The sequence below is a fragment of the Equus przewalskii genome, chromosome 1 (genome assembly GCF_037783145.1).
Source record: "Equus przewalskii isolate Varuska chromosome 1, EquPr2, whole genome shotgun sequence".
Lineage (NCBI taxonomy): Eukaryota > Metazoa > Chordata > Mammalia > Perissodactyla > Equidae > Equus > Equus przewalskii.
The window spans coordinates 10,002,931-10,019,212 of record NC_091831.1 but is presented as its reverse complement, the minus strand read 5'-3'; the positions used below and the strand labels follow the sequence as shown (position 1 = coordinate 10,019,212).

Sequence of the window (16,282 nt, the reverse complement as noted above, 5' to 3'; positions counted from 1 at the left end):
TACACGCTGGTATTCCATTGTCCATCCTTTGTTTTTAGCCTTCCTCAAACACTTTGTTAAGCACATCTCTTACAGCATAGAGTCTGAAAATCCTGCTCTTTTAAGAGGCTCTGATGTGACACCCAGATCTCTCTCAGATGGAGTCACTCATTCTTCAAGCTGCTGGGAGTGTTGGCTCTCAGCTCCACTACTTTCCCAGAATTTCCCTCAGCTCAAGACATCTGCCTTGTCCAAGGTCACAGCCTTTATCCAATGAATGGTCAATAGAGGCACATAAAGGTCTGAGCACCATGCCTCAATGTGGGGCATCTCTAAAGGGTGAGCCCAGGATCCCCGGGGATTGGCTGGGCCTCTTACTCCAGCTGCTTCATAGTTCATCAACTCCCCCTGCCCAGTCCTGCTTCCCTCACTCCTCACAGGCTTCATCCTGAGCGCACTCCCTGGGAATCTTCCTGTACCCAAACCTCTGTGTCAGAGCTTGTTTCCCAGGAACCCGACTCGTGACTGAATAAATATTGTCGGGTGTGGGCTGAGGAAGCAGATTCTAAAATGAGACTTGCGGGCTGGCCATGAGGACTCAGCATTGGCGGCAAGTGGAATACAGATAGCCCCTGACTACAACTCACTCTCTCATTTAATCCTCATAACACTCCCAGGGGGTCAGCAGCTGTTACCATCCCTATTTTAAGTTGTGAACATCAAGGCTGAAGGCGACCTGGCCAATGTAACCCACCAGGTAAGTAGGAGGAACTAACACCCAGGCCACTAACTCCAGATCTAGGACCTTTAATCACTTCACTATAGTTTTCCTAGAGACAAAAAACTTACCGATATTATGTATTATTATATACTGGTAACGCATTGGTATAGCTCATTCGCTCCACTACAAAGGGTTTTTTGATTTATGGTGATAGGATTTTACCCTCTCTAGTGAATCCATATTTATAATTCTTAGTATTACACTATTGTGCCTGATGTGCCTCTGAATAATCCCCTTGCATGGCCACCAGCAGACGTTCAGTCAGTTCCTGACAGAGGGATGGCTGAAGGGCTGGTGACCAGATAGCTAAGGGCTGTTTTTAAGTACTGCATTTGATTTGCCCATTCCAATAGTGTCTTAAGTGTTTTCACATTAGGTTAGAAAAGAACTTGGCGGTAGTTCCATTTAGGTTATACAGACGGGCAAATGCAGAGGAGACTCAAACGCATGGCCACTTGGGGAAGTACTGTGTTGGAAGATCTACATGGAAATATTAAAAAGAAAATGGAGCAGATCTGTTTTGATTTGGAGCTGGAAATCAGTCAGGCCCCTAAGGACTTGTTCCATGAGGACAGAGATGCTGGTACATCTATGTGTTCCGCCCAGCCTACTGTGTACTCAGCATGTGTGGACAGGAGTGACAGAGAACACCTTGGGCCTTCAGAAAGATGGCTGCCTGTTTGGATGCAGATTAGAACCTGAAACAATGAGGGCTGTTAGGTGACGAGGTAGCGTTGTATCGTTCATCTAAGATAAAGAATTAGATGTGATGTGTGGCACGTGTCAAATGAGTTCACGTTGGGGTCTTTAACAATATTTATTCAGCCACAGCACGTAGGAAAGTATAAATCAGAACTGACTACTCCTTGTTAGGACTATTACTTTTGGCCTTGGTGCTTGATGCTAAATGGGAGGAGAAACATAGTTTTATCTCATTACCCAGAAACTATGCAGAAGTGTCTTCTTTTACAGACAGGTTCTTCTTTCAAAGCCCTTTTCTGAGATGTTGAACGTGTGAAACGCTGAGACTGCATTAAAGCAGTAAGGCATATGAATCAAGGAGATTTCAGCTCTCTCTGTCACACTTTAGCTTCAGAAATTATAACTAGTGTTTACGTTTCAAAGGGCAGCATATTTCCATCTAGAAAATAAATACATCTCATGCTGAAGACTACTTTTCTTAAGCAAAAATAACCTTTTTCTTTTCACCGTATGTTTACTTAAAATGTTCTATGTGTATAAAAAAGGATGTTTTTAATACAATTAATATTTTGGTGGCTTTAGTTCTTTAACATGAGAGCTAACTTATATAATGTCTGTTCATTTCAGTTGTCCTGCAAGGAAACACACTCTGACCACAATGACATGAGGACCTGTACATCACTTTGACGAGATGCTCCCTACTTTATTCGTAATGCATGTAGCCAGGAGGTGACATTCCTTCAGCACTCAGGAGAAATGTGTCTCACTTAAGGCTGAACCCTTAATTTAATTGTTCTGCAGCTTCTGGTATTTGTAGTCTGTTCTCTGATTCACAAAATGCCTCGCTATGACTGTAGCCACAATCACAACATTCAAAGCAAGGACCATGAATGAAAATAGATAAAGGCTGTTGAAAGGTTGATTCTGAGTTTCTCCTCCATGTATTTGATACTGAAGTCCTGTAATTGGAAACGAGATAAAAATAATTTAAAGAAAAGTATTACTTGGTATTGCAAAATTGCATAAATTTATATCTCTACATAGCCTATGAAGCTTATATATCAATGAATGTATAACATATAACACTAACATTAGTTTATGTTTATGTTTATGTTTAATTTCAAAGACAAGATGCCCTTACATTTGTTTGTTTAAATGGTCAACTTAATTTGATTCCCTGACATAAGGTGAAAAACTTATGAAATTCAAGCATAACAGTCCATGGAAGTGCAGGTTCATTTATTAATTGTCACTGTTTCCCATAGTTGTCAAAATATATTTGATCTATACAGAAACAATTGGTTTCTTCTCTTGAAATAGGAAAAGAATTCTTTTCTAATATGTATGATATTTCTACAATAGTTTTCATTCACGAATTTTCAACTAATTTTAAACTAATATCCACACATGCATTATCTTTTTAGTGAGTGTGTTTACAAAATTACTGAATTTAATTTGTTTGTGTTCTTTTGTTTTTGTCATAGAAATATTTTGCTACAAACCAAAACCATACTCCTTCATAGTTCATTCAAATAATAATACAGAGATCATAGGATTCTTTTTATGCCAGGATCATTTTCACATAAGATAAATTCTTATAAACAGTTTTTATTTAATTGTGCCTTATCCTAAGCGATTAAATTATGGGTCACCTTGAGTATTTACCATCGCCTCTTTCCCTCTTTTCTTGGCAACCTGGCCAAGCTCAGGTTTCAATCCTTTACAAAGAAGCAGGGCTGTCTTGAAAATATAAAATTTTTTCTGTTTTAAAAAAATAGCTTTTTTTCCAAATAGGCGATTGTGTGGGATGCTGGTTCATCTTATTATACTCATTTAGGAGTTAAAATACATTATTTTTGATTCAGTTATCTGCCATGGTGTCTATGATGAGGAGTTAGGAAGCTAAGGGAAACTGTTGTTTGTAGAAATGAGGACATTATATTTATATTCCAAAGCCCTGTGAATGATGAATTATCAGAGTATAATATGCTTAAACTGTATGTGGTTCACATATTACCAAGTAAGGGAAATAAAAATTAATCTTTCATGCTTAAAACTCATAACTTATTTAGAGCTTGGCTGAAACTATGGTAGATCGTAAACCGTACCTGCTTAAGAAGGACTGCATTTGAGTAGCATTTCGTAAGCCATGAGGTGTTCTTAGATCATGGAATAGCTTTTTTCTTACCTGAATTCCCACTTGTACTTCGATCCCTTTTCAGACGAATGGGTCCTATGATGGAATTAGCCTTCCATTTGTATGAAGAAATGTCTCGCTTCCTTCTAGAGACACAGCCTTGGTGGCAGCGAGACTGATGGTCGCTACTGTCACATATCAAAACCTCACACTGCAGATACACGGAGCTCAGACTTCTCAAGAATTTAAAGGCATTAAACTGGAATCTTGCATGGTGTCTAGATAAGGGATACACGTCACAAGTCTCATCTTGAATACATCTGGAACAGAATTTATGGCACATTTAGAAAGTTTACAGAAGTTCAGTCTTTTCAATATTGAAAAGAGATAATACAAAATTTACTCTGAACTGTCTAATTTGTGGATCGAAAAATCCCTCTAGAAAGACGATGTCTTGAACTCAGACTACGTGTACTAAGACTATGGATCTGATTCTGGGGTCAGATAAATTTTTCTCCAGCTCTGAGATTGCTAGTCCGTATGAATTAATTAGAAAATCAATGCTGATATATCAGAATCAAACACCTCACTTTACATAGTTGCTATGAGTGTGTCGGCATGCTTAATGTAGTTTAAAAAGTCTATCAGCTCATAGAAAAAAAGGAACTGTCATTTCAAGAAAGAACTTTCCTTTTTTTTAAAAGAATGTCACATATACTTTACTGATTACGTTATATTTATGTTCTAAAGCTGGAAACAGATCAAGAAACAATCTTTTTGGTTTCTGTTGAAAATAACCAAAATGTGAAAAAAGCAAAAACACAAATAAAGCCTTCTTGACAAAAATAAACTTGTTTCTACCAGCAAATATTTTGTAAAGGCACTTAAAATTCTAAGGGATATGGACTGTGGGCTATAGAAATGTTTTAACTTAAATTATTTGTAACCTGCACAGAGAAACTGCGTTTTATAAAATGATGAAAATAAATTTATTAAACTCCATAGCAGTACTATGAAAATTATATATATGAATTATATATGCACACACAAAAAATATTACTTCATTAGAGTCATTATCAGTCCTCAGAAAAGAATGTCATCCATCAGTACATACCCCTTCTTGATTAGGTCATAGTTTGGAGATGCAAAGTCAGACGTGGGAGAGGTGATGCAGGAGTCAAGAAACACCACCAAATTTGGATCTGAGGTGTATAGACTAACTTGAACAAAAACAGTTTGGTTCAAATCCACATAATATGGTGATGCCAGTATAGGCTTTTCAAATGAATTGGATTCAAAAAAAGCCATGCTCGTGTTATATCTGCCCAGTGCATTTTGATTCTGTATTATGTCATCTTCTGTTATGTACATTATCTCCACGGTAGAATTATTTTCCATTTCACACTTCACAACAATCTGGAGACGTTTCTGACGGGTGATCACTTCAGATGCTTGGGATGCAGTAAAGGTGATTACATTGGTGTAAGTAATTGAATGATCTTCTACCTGTGGAGCAAGATGGAATTAAAATATTACATTTTAAATTCAGGAATATTTTAGAGCATAGATGTGAATAACATTTGCAGGTAGAGACAATTTTCTTAAATCACAATTTAAGATTTTTTTTCAAGAAACATTATGGGTAGAAAGGAAAAATGTGAAATGAGAGATTCAGTTTGGATTAGAAAGACTTGAAGATAGTATTGGACAGAATTTTTTTTAGTTATATTAAAAACAAATTTTAATGTAATTTTCCAGCCCTATAAAGACTTTAGACTCTATAACATATAGCCTTCCCTGAGTAGCTCTAAGTTAGTGCAGCTAACTGGGCAGTTTCCAAAGGTGTGCAGACAGAGGTCCTGCCGGAGGTTCTCCCCAGGCTGCCTTCCCTAGGGATTCACAAGGTAATAGCCCAGGTGTTCATTTTGGGCAAAAAATAATGACTTCCTTATCAATTCCTTTGGTGTAGACTCCATTCTTTTCATTTAGGTTGTTGTTTAATGACCTGAATGAAAAGTTGAGGGTATGTACTCTAAAGGGACCCCACAGGTTGAAAATGTTTGAGATCTTGAATTGAAGTTCTAGAAAATGTAGTATAAGTCACAAACTTATGTCCTTCATATTTAAAATAAGGATAACGTTTTTACCTTCTGTCTTTACAGGGGAAAGAAGAAGATTATTAAAATGCAGCTAGATTTTTGCTAAATATGAGATGCAAATATTTTCTATACATATATTACTGGTAGGCTGTTAAACCCACAGCATACAGTTGTTCAAATGCTCTCCAGTGAGTTTTCAGAGTTCTTTACCTTTAGGGAAAGATAACCACCCTCTAGTTACCCTGAAAATGAATGCAATAATTTGGCATTTGTGTGTAAATGAGTGTGTGCACTTATATGTCCACATATGCTTACCATGTGTTAAGTCACCAAGATTTGGGAGTTGTTCGTTAAAGCAGCCAGCAAGTACTACACTGTCAGCATTACCCAACATGCCTTTGGCTTTCAACAAAACCCAGCTATCGGTGTTCCACTTTACCTTTTTGATTGTGCCACATTCATCAAGAAGGATAGAAAATTCCACCACATTTGATACTTTTGGTCTGCAAGTTGGGTCATTTAGTTGTAAGTTATTCTCATTGTATTTAAGTGATTCCAGGTAGGATTTATTTATAATAACTCTCATCTTGTCAGAGGAGCAAGTTAAAGATGCTGCCCAAGAAAAAAGGATGATCATGTTTATGTCAGCTTGGAACTTTGAATCTTGAAAAGCTATGTGCACAGAAGAATATATAACAAGTCAAAACCCATTTTGCCCAAAACCATAATCAGAAGCCTGAGATAAAAGAGCAGCTGATCTCCTTTTACAGTGTTCACTGTGCAACCTTGTTTGTGGCTAGAATCTATAGAACAAATATTTTTAATTGTGTCTTTACAGAAGGCATCAAGCGAAACAGCCCATGTTTTCTGCAGAAATCTTTTTCAGGTTAATAAAACCATTTAATTTCCTCTTGTATTAAACAATACATACAACTGATTCTCAACCTTCAGATTATTAATATGTTCCAAAGTTTATGTCACAGGCTTGCAAATAGGGTTAGCCACAGGTAGCCTAAGAATTAAGGAGCCATTTCTACGTACACAGTCTTCACAGATCACAAAATACCTAAGGAATGTAAAATACGACTTACTAGTGTCAACATTTTCTGTATAAATGGAAGTGTAGGAAGCAGAAAAGCCCCGGTAGGAGTTGGCATAATCTGTAGACAGCACGATGGTCAAGGAGTCTGATGAGGATTCGAAGGTGGGCTTCACACGGCCACACACTTGTCCCATCAGGCCAGAGGTGGTGGAGGAGCCATCATAAACAGCAACAAAATCGAATCTGCAGTATTCGTCCACTTCTAGGCTAGAGATGTAGGACTTTCAGTTGAAAAGCTTTTCAAACCAATTCAATTCTATTTTCTATAATCCCAACAATCCCAATCTTAAATGATCAAGGATGTTTCCTTACAATGGTATCTCAGGTTTATGATGACAAACCTGGGGCTTTGCCAAGTCTCTGATGTGACATCAGAACGTTCAAAAAAAATCGTCAAGTTAGTTCAATGGTGTTTTTTTATACATCAATTCTTTGAAAAGAATTGAGGGGGTTCGTGTGATAATTTCTCTCCCACAGACCCCCCATTTGCCAGGTGAGCTCACTGCATTTTCTCCCACAGGAGAAATGGACCACAGTACTTACAAAATCTCTGTGAAGTCTAATTTTATCTTGTAACCTTTCTCCACTTGTATGTGCCACACACAATAGGCCAGCTCAGGATGTGGCTTTGGGTAGTTGGGGCTGGTGAAGGAACCTTCCAAAGCGTCCAGGGAACCCCCGCAGTTTGGAATAGCTGAAAGGGATATGCAGTGACCAAGAACGTAAATCAAGACAGAGACTTCTTTTAATTTCTGTGTCCTGCATGGAGTCTAGGAAGTCTCCCCTGAGTCTGATTCCATCTCCCTCTTTTGAACTGGTAGCATAATGAGGTTTTCATCCTTCTTTATCATTGGATTTTCTCCCCTTTGGTGCGGGGCAGAGGCTGCCAAACGGACGATGTTAAAGTCTCTCTCTGAGACCTGTCCCAGCTGTAGAGACCCTCCATTGCCTGGACTGAGCCACAGGAAATGAAGCCACACTCTGAGGAGTAGCCTTGGAGGCTCTTCCTCACTTAGCCCCAGCCTAGCTTTCCAGCCTCATCGGCCACTGCCATGTGACCTGCTGTTTCAGCCTGTCCTTTCTTCCCATGTCTCCTTGGACTATTGGCTCGAGCGGACATGAGTCCTCCTCCACCGATTCCCACCTCTCCCTACCCCAGTCACACTATTGTTCAAACTCAGCTCAGATGCAGCCTTCATGAAGCTGTCCTTGGTCCCTCCTTCCCCAGTAGGTAATGAAACAACCGGACAAATGAAACATGAAGAAACAACACTGAAGGCTCTTTTTAGGAGGATGTGAAATGGTTTAGATTGGCTAAAGCATAGGCTGCATGTCAGGGAGCGGCTGGAGGTAAGGCTTGAAAGGGTGCCCTGGGTCTGGCTTGGGAAAACCTTGACTGCTCCACTCAGAGATTTGTTAGCACCAAGGAACTGGTGGTTTAAGCAAGAGAATGACATTATCTCTGGGCCTCAGAAAGCAAACCAGAGTGGCACTTTACTCATGAACTCGAAGAATTTCTTGGCATTTTGCTTTGCGCTGCAACAGAATTTAGGTGCTGTGAATGCACAACCATGTAATTGTAGCCTCTCAGCTGTGAGGTCAGAGGTTCTCAGCTTGTGCTCCCCTGAAGAATCAGGCCAGAGGGAGGAGCAGTCCCTGAAGAGGCATTTCAAAGGATCTCAGAGTTATTACCAAACAGACTGCAGTTGGAGAGTCGGCCTTGGTCTCTAACACAGCACACCTCAGCATGTAGCCATCTGATCAGCCCCATCCATCTGCCCCACCTGGGAGCTGGTAAGAAAGGCGTACTCAAGGGCGCCCCTCAGAACCAATGGATCAGAATCTCTGAGGTGAGGCCCAGGAACCTGTGACTTCACCCGCTTTCCAGGTGATACTTATGCACATGAGTTAGAGAACCACTGCTCTCACAAATAAAGAAGTCTCTGAGGGAATAGACTTAGACTCAAGGTTACAACAAGCTAGGCAGGAGAGTGTGTAACCTCCTGGGCTCTCAGGCGGCGTGTGCATGCGATGTATAAATGAGAACTTACAGGTGCCAGGAGAGAAGAAGTAGTAGAATATGAAGACACTTCTTTGAATTCTCGCAGCGTCAGTGACTATTTGAACCGTCAGTGTATTTAATGATGATTCAAATACAGGAACGTAGTCATTCTTACTGCAGACTTGCCCTAGCAGAGCCTCCGCGGTGGAGTTCCCATCAAAAACTTTAATGTTTTCACTGTCACAACTTCCATCTGGATCAAGCCTGTGAACAGAACACACCTGTGGTTAGAGAAGAGCCACCAGCAAAGGGGGTTTCACAGGGTTTGTTCATATTAGCATTGCAATTTACAAAATGGTGGCACATCTGTGTTCATCTCAACCTCTCCCAGACCAACCCCCTCTCAGGTCCCCCAACATCAAATCACACACTAGCAATCTTACATGACTCAGGGAGCTGAACTGTTTTGCCAACATCCTACATCGAGTAAGTGGGTCTTCTCCCTGTTTCCATCTCTCCTGTTCCCCACGCCCATGTGACTGTTTGGCGTGGAACCGTCCTGTTTGGAATTGATCCCCTTTGACATTTGAAATCCAAGGCTGCTGAAAGGTGAAGCAACTCTTCTTCCACGGCCACCTCTCTCAAGGTAAAGCATTTGGCATCTCGCTAGCTGCCCCTTCCTTTCCTCACATCACACTTCCTCATTCTTAAGGACAGTCCCATGCCCTGCATTAGACAGGGCAGCCCACAGTTATTGTTTTCTGCCCATTTTGACATTGTCTCTCCAAATGCCCCAGAGGACACATTTCCAAGATGACTTAGAGGAAAAATCGCAAGGGTAGACAAACCTGAAGTCTCCTTCCAGCTTAATGACTTCCTGCCTGAACTTTGGACAAGTGATTTTACTACTCTTGATCTTAGTTTTCTGGTCTGTAAAGTGGGGATATCACAGCCTACTTCATACTATGGCATGAGGTTTGTAACATTCTGAACATGAAGCACCAGGCCCAGGTCTGGCACATGGGAGATGTCCAGTAAATGTGAAATGTTCACTTCCTCCCACCTCACTCTTCCCATGCTTCTCTTCTCTCCTCTCTTCTTATACAGCAAGAATAATGTATATAATTCTTAATAGCTCTACCATTCCAGGGAACTTGGAAGTCCCTCTTCTCTCTTGTTTCTTTGATGGGTGAAGGGAAGTCAATTCCAACTTCGGTGGTGTAGGGCCATGATTCTCAAAGCGTGGCACCTCCACCACCACCATCAGCATCACCTGGGAACTCGTTACCTATGCAAATGATCAGGCCCCACCCACCCCACCTGAATCAGAGAATCTGGGGCTGGGGCCCAGCAATTGTACATTTAAAAAACCCTCCAAGGGGCCAGCCAAGTGGTGCAGCAGTTAAGTTCGCACGTTCCGCTTCTCAGGGGCCCGGGGTTCGCCGGTTCGGATCCCCGGTGCGGACATGGCACTACTTGGCACGCCATGCTGTGGTATGTGTCCCACATATAATATAGAGGAAGATGGGCACAGGTGTTAGCTCAGGGCCAGTCTTCTCAGCAAAAAGAGGAGGACTGGCAGTAGTTAGCTCAGGGCTAATCTTCCTCAATAAATAAATAAATAAATATAAATAAATAAATAAAAAATAAAAGACCCTCCAAGTGTTTCTGCTATCTCTCCAGTTTTAGTACCACTGGGATAGGGTAAGAGCACAGGCTCTGAGCCAGGTTGTTTGGATTCACTTCCTCTCCCACTTTTATTAGTGTGTGACTATGGGCATGTTAAGTGAATTCTCTGGGCTTTCTTACCCATTGAATGGGGATTAGATTGCATCTACCCGGAGGGCTGTTGAGAGCACGAAGTGGGGCAGCTCTCACGAAGCCCTGAGAGAGTCTTGTAGTGCAGCGCCCTGTTGTCACCTTGCCTCACTCTGCCATCACCTGGGCACTTATAAAAAATGCTTATGAGTGTATATTTATTTCAAAATAAAAAGTTTAAAATTAAAAAAAAAAACACTGATGCCTAGGTCCCACTCCCAGGATTGTGAGCTAATTGTACAAGGTGCAGCCTGGGCATCTGAGTTTGTGGAAGCTCCCATGCTGATTCTAATGCACAGCAAAGTTTGGAACCATGCGTTTAGTGTTTTAGCACCTAAAATCTGGACCTAGACAGGCTGGGTACTAACCTTGGTGATTTTACTTACTAGTTATATAACCTGAGACAAGTTCTCAACCTCTCTCTGCCTCTAGTTCTTGTACTGACCTCACAGGACCTCTGTGACCAGAGCTAGCAGCACAGTCATCAGTCAGTGACTATCAGCCATCATCATCATCATCATCATCATCGCCATCATCGTTGTGGGTGTTACCACCACCTCCAGGAGCAGCTGACTTCTTTCCACAGACACTCCCTAGTGTGGCCAGAGCTCAACCACTCTCATTAGGAACTGAAGCCTCTACTTACTGCAAGTTCGAAAAGATGATTCTGATGCTTTTGTTTTCTGGTCTTTCTAGTGTCCAGGTGCAGTCCTCACTGGGATTGAGTTGCAGGATCAGGGCTTTGTGGGTCTCTGCCAGGTTGGAGCCTCCCAGGCTGGCAGTACAGCTTGATTTGCCTGGTGGAGATCACAGCTGGCACTGAGGAAAGCCAGCAGCCCCTGCCCCCCCCACTCCAGGGATTGGGAGTCTGCCTCCCACCCACATGCAAGATCCATACAAACATGCAGGTAAGTGCGAATGGTATTTAGCTCACTCCAAAGGAAGCCACCAGCAATTGACTTCTCCTTCTTAGATCCCTTGAGGAGAAAGTACCATTTATGCTTTCTCTACATATGGTGCATAAAAGAATAAACAGTATATTCAGGCATGGAGAAAGATGTTTTTAAAAAGAAGCTTTATATATAAAGAACTCTTGCAACTCAATAATTAAAAGACAAATAATGCAATTAAAAATGGACAAAGCAGTGCTGGCCCCACGGCTGAGTGGTTAAAGTCCCAAGTGTTCCGCTTCGGCAGCCCGGGTTCATGAGTTCACAGGTTCACAGGTTCAGATCCCAGGTGTGGACCTACTCCACACATCGGCCATGCTGTGGAGGCATCCCACATACAAAGTAGAGGAAGGCTGACACAGATGTTAGCTCAGGGCTCCTCTTCCTCAAACCAAAAATAAAGAGGAAAATTGGCAACGGATGTTAGCTCAGGGTGAATCTTCCTCACAAAAAAAAAAAAAAAGGAAAAACATAGACAAAGGACCAAAATAGATATTTCTCCAAAGAAGACATAAATGGCCAATAAACACATGAAGGGACACTGAGCATCATTAGTCTTCAGGGAAATGCAAATCAAAACCACAATGAGATACCACTTCCCACCCATTAGGACGTGAAACAAAAACTAGAATCAAAAACAGAAAATAACAAGTGTTGTCAAGGACGTGGAGAAAGTGGAACCCTCATACGCTGCTCGTGGAATGTAAAACGGGACAGCTGCAGGGAAAACAGTCTGGCAATTCCTCAAAAGGTTAAACAGAGGGTTACCATAACCCAGCAATTCCATTTCTAGGCATATCCCCAAAAGAAATGAAAACATATGTCCACACCAAAACTTGTACACTAAAGTTCAAAGCAGCGCTAGTCAAAATAACCAGAAAGTAGAAACAACCCAAATGTCCATCAACTAATGAATAAATAAAATGTGATATATCCATATGATGGAAAATTATTCAGCAATAAAAAGAAATGAATTACTGATACATGGTACAGCATAGATGAACACTGTAAAGTGCTGAGGGAAAGACCATGTGGTGCATGATTTCATTTATATGAAATGTCCGGAACAGGTAAAGCTATAGAGACGGAAAGTTGATCAGTGGTTGCCTTGAGCTGGGGGCACTGAGGGAAGTGGAGAGTAACTGCTAATGTGGACAGAGTTTCTTTTGGGGGTGATGAAAATGTTCTCAAATTAGATAGCGGTGATGGTTGCACAGTCCCGTGTATATACTAAAACCCACTAAGTTGTACATTTTAGAAGGATGGGTTTTATGGTATGTGAATTATATCTCAATAAAGCTCTTACTAAAGAAGAAGAAGAGGAGGAGAGGAGAAGGGACAGCAGCAACAGCGGTAACTGAATGTGAACAAAAGAATCAGACACTTCATAATGGAAGCTGACTAATGGTTAAAAACTCTACCTAGAAACAAAGCTTTGCATTTTCTTTTTTCTCTGTGACTGATAAGTCATGTCCTTATAACAATAGTCTTTTATTTGTTTTTCCCTAACAATAACTATTAATATTACGTTTATTAGTTTAAAAAAATCAGAAAGCAAAGACAATTAAAAGTATCATTCCATCCACCCAGAAACAATCATCATTAAACAGTTCTTGTGACTACTTCCAGCCCCTTTCCTTTCCTCTTCTACTTGCAGGTTTTTTAAGTGCTCAAAAGTATATATTTTAAACACGAACACCATCATGCTATGCAAATTTCAGGTGTGTTTTTTTCTCTTAAACTAGATCCTGGGTGCCTTTCTTATAAATCAGTCTTATTTTTAAGAAGTTGCTGAAGAGTTTTCTTTAGTATGGATTTACCATAACTTATAGGAAATGATGCAAATTTACATTGCTTTTTATAATTATGTAGACAGCACATATACCTTTGTGCACTTTTACGATTATTTCCTAAATGTTAATTCTTAGTAGTGAAATGATGTGGTAAATTTCTTCGTACTTTTACATTTTTATGTATATTGTCATATGGGCCTGAAAAACCTTAGTAGTAATTCAAAATCCATTAAGAACATATGAGTAAATATTCTCCGTATTAGGGCCAATGGCAGATATTAAAACTTTAAAAACTATCGGTGGAGGCCTCTTGAAAAGAGGTCACCCTTATTTTGATTGAAAAACCTGGTTCAATTTTCCTACCTTCAGGCACAGTTGAATTCAGCTCTCCCAGACATGACACAATGAAAAGTGCAAAAAGGATGACCCTTCTCATAGCCTCCATCTTTGCGAGGGGCGGGGCAGCCTAAACTGCTAGCAGGCTTTATACTTCTCTGTGTTTCATAACTATCTGGTTTCATAAGCTCCCTGGTGACCTCCAGGGAAATGTGTCAGCTTGACCGTGCAAGGGGGAGATTTCTGTGAGAATAAAGCAGCTGCGTGACTGGTTTATTATCAGCAATTCCTAACAGTGAGTGTTGGCTCTCCTCAACTGATTCCCGGAAGGTTTGCAGAGAGTACCCAGCTAAAGCTCCTCACAGGGGATGTCCAACACCTGGCACATGGTAAGTAATTCCTTGTGGCACTCACTTGGAGTTGTGCCTTTGCCCTGGTATTTACTCAGATCACGAAGGGGGTAGCATCATTGACATCTTAAGCCTTCACTGGTCTTCTCCAAAAACTAAAGCCTTTGGGGAAAGTAGCAGCTGGGGGGTGGGAGGCACCTGGGCAAACTCTGGGTCCAGCTAGGTCACTCTGATGCCTGCCGAGGCGCTGACACTGAGGGAGAGGAGGAGGGATCACAGGATGGGGAAGAAAAAGAAAGTGCAGATCCAGGTCTAGTTGCCAGGAATTTCAAACCATTGTCCCGAGACCCTGAAGCAGGTAAACTAAAGCGCCTCAGGCACTATGTTTTACGATGAGAGAAAAGAATCCTTGCGTCCAAGGTGAGACCAGTGCTGCAGTGGCAAGGCCAGCACCTGTGACATTAGGAAGGTGTACTCACAAGGAGCTTGTATGTGGGGCTGCCCTCTTTTCACTCACTCATTCATTCAACAAATATTCATTAGCTACCCTTCTAGGCCCTGATATACAGACTTGAACATGAGAAGCACAGCCCCTGCCCTTGTGGAACTTGTCCTCTAAGTGGGGAAAACAGACAACAAACAAAGAAAAATAAGTTACAGATAGCAGAGGTGCTATAAATAGAATAAAACAGGGTGACGGGGTAAAGAGTGACTGCTTTGGAAGGGAAGCAATACTAGGGTGGGAAGAAAGACATCTTGAGGAAATTTGAGCAAAGAAAGAAAGAGAGAGACATTCGTGTGAGATCTGGGCTTGGGGCATGCATTGTAGGCAAAAGAACAGGCAAATGCAAAGGCCTTGAGGCAGGAACCAGCTAGGTATGTCTGCAAAATAAGGCAAGGCAGGCCAGTGTGGTGGATGTGAGCAAAGGAGACGGAGGTAGGAAGTGAGGATGGAAAAGAGAGGCAGGTAATGGTCAAATGGTGAAGGACCTGTAGGCCAGATGAGGAGTTTAGATTTTATTCTAAGTTCAGTCGGAACTTTCTGAGCAGGAAAATGATGACTGATTTTTAATGAATCTTCCCAGCAGCTCTGTAGAGGTAAAGGTAGGTGTAGACTGGACCTTCTAGATTGAAACCCTTCCTGGTTGCCCTCAACCCTTTTATGTTATTCTCACTATCCTACAGTCCAGAAAACCTTACTTGGCTCTCAGACATCAGGGTTCCTGGGGAGGGCACAATACCAGACTGTGACCCAGGGGAACATATTCCTAGTTAGGTCCCTGAACCAGGTATTTGGCCTCATGCCAGTGTTGCAGTAACAAGGCCAGCACCTGTGACATCTGGAAGTTGTGCTCACAAGGAGCTTGGACACTCACCAAGGTACCTGGCACAGCTTTACACAGTTCCCGTAAGCTCGGGGACTTCTGGGGCTTGCTGTGTACCAGGCGGGGACTGGATGTCCTAGTGTAAGTGTGAGCAGGGGGCATGCATATGTGGTGGGGACCCTTCTGATTACTAAGGGTCATGCTCAGCTGTGTCCACAGATTCCGCACTCCTCCCTCAACCCTGGGCTTTCTTACTCTACCCCTCTTTCTCTCCTACAGGCATATCTCCCAGCTCCCTGAACCATCACCACTGAGTATGAGAGCTTTGTGGTCACTTCTCTGGGAGGGGGACTAGCAGAGGGGAGAGAACCCTGGGTTAGCCGTCAGGAGACAAACGTGGTTCAGGCCACTGGCAATTTACCAAGAGATCACGGGGTTCTAGGGCCTGGAGGGCGGCATACCTGATCTTACTGAATGAATCCTCACTGTCACTATGCAAGCTAGCACATAGCTAGTGAAAGGTAGAGTTGGATTTGAACCAAGTCTATCTGCCTCTAAAGCACCATGTTACACTCTGTCTCCACTGCCCACCACAGGGGTGTCTCAAAGAGCCCTTGCCCCATCCTGCCTCCCGCACGGACCCTGCAATGCCGGGAAGTCAGGCGTATGCCCCACGTATGCATCGTGCTTGTGCAGGGTCTCAGGTAGCTGGGCACTGTGCCGTCCACTAAGTGGAGTTCAGATGCATTTGGATGTGCTCTGTCTGACATGGAGCTTGCTGGTGGCAAGAGAAAATCCAAGCACACGTGAACGCCTAAAACAAAGCCAGAGCTGTAGATGCGAGGAGAGGGAGAAATTGCTCCAGGAACTCAAGAAGGATAGGTCACATCCAGCTCGAAGGTCTCAGG

At 42.1% G+C, this 16,282-nt stretch overlaps 1 protein-coding gene across 1 annotated transcript; it reads right to left on the bottom strand.

Moving 5' to 3' along the window:
• Positions 1-1,563: 1,563 nt before the first annotated feature.
• Positions 1,564-13,808, bottom strand: CUZD1 (CUB and zona pellucida like domains 1). The gene is made up of 9 exons (XM_008534227.2): positions 13,727-13,808; positions 11,267-11,417; positions 8,852-9,066; positions 7,344-7,494; positions 6,790-7,007; positions 6,138-6,310; positions 4,714-5,105; positions 3,651-3,919; positions 1,564-2,421 (listed from the first exon to the last, which is right to left on the bottom strand). Exons 1-9 carry the CDS (start codon positions 13,806-13,808, stop codon positions 2,249-2,251), a joined length of 1,824 nt encoding a protein of 607 aa, XP_008532449.1. The 3' UTR covers positions 1,564-2,248.
• Between the last annotated feature and the right edge of the window lie 2,474 nt (positions 13,809-16,282).

Excerpts from the sequence above, each read along its gene's own strand:
- CUZD1 (XM_008534227.2), bottom strand. The coding sequence starts at position 13,808 with ATGGAGGCTATGAGAAGGGTCATCCTTTTTGCACTTTTCATTGTGTCA. Across the intron at positions 9,067-11,266 it reads ATCATCTTTTCGAACTTGCA|GCTTGATCCAGATGGAAGTT; the intron begins GTAAGTAGAGGC and ends TTCTGTTCACAG. Across the intron at positions 7,008-7,343 it reads TTAGACTTCACAGAGATTTT|CCTAGAAGTGGACGAATACT; the intron begins GTAAGTACTGTG and ends CTACATCTCTAG.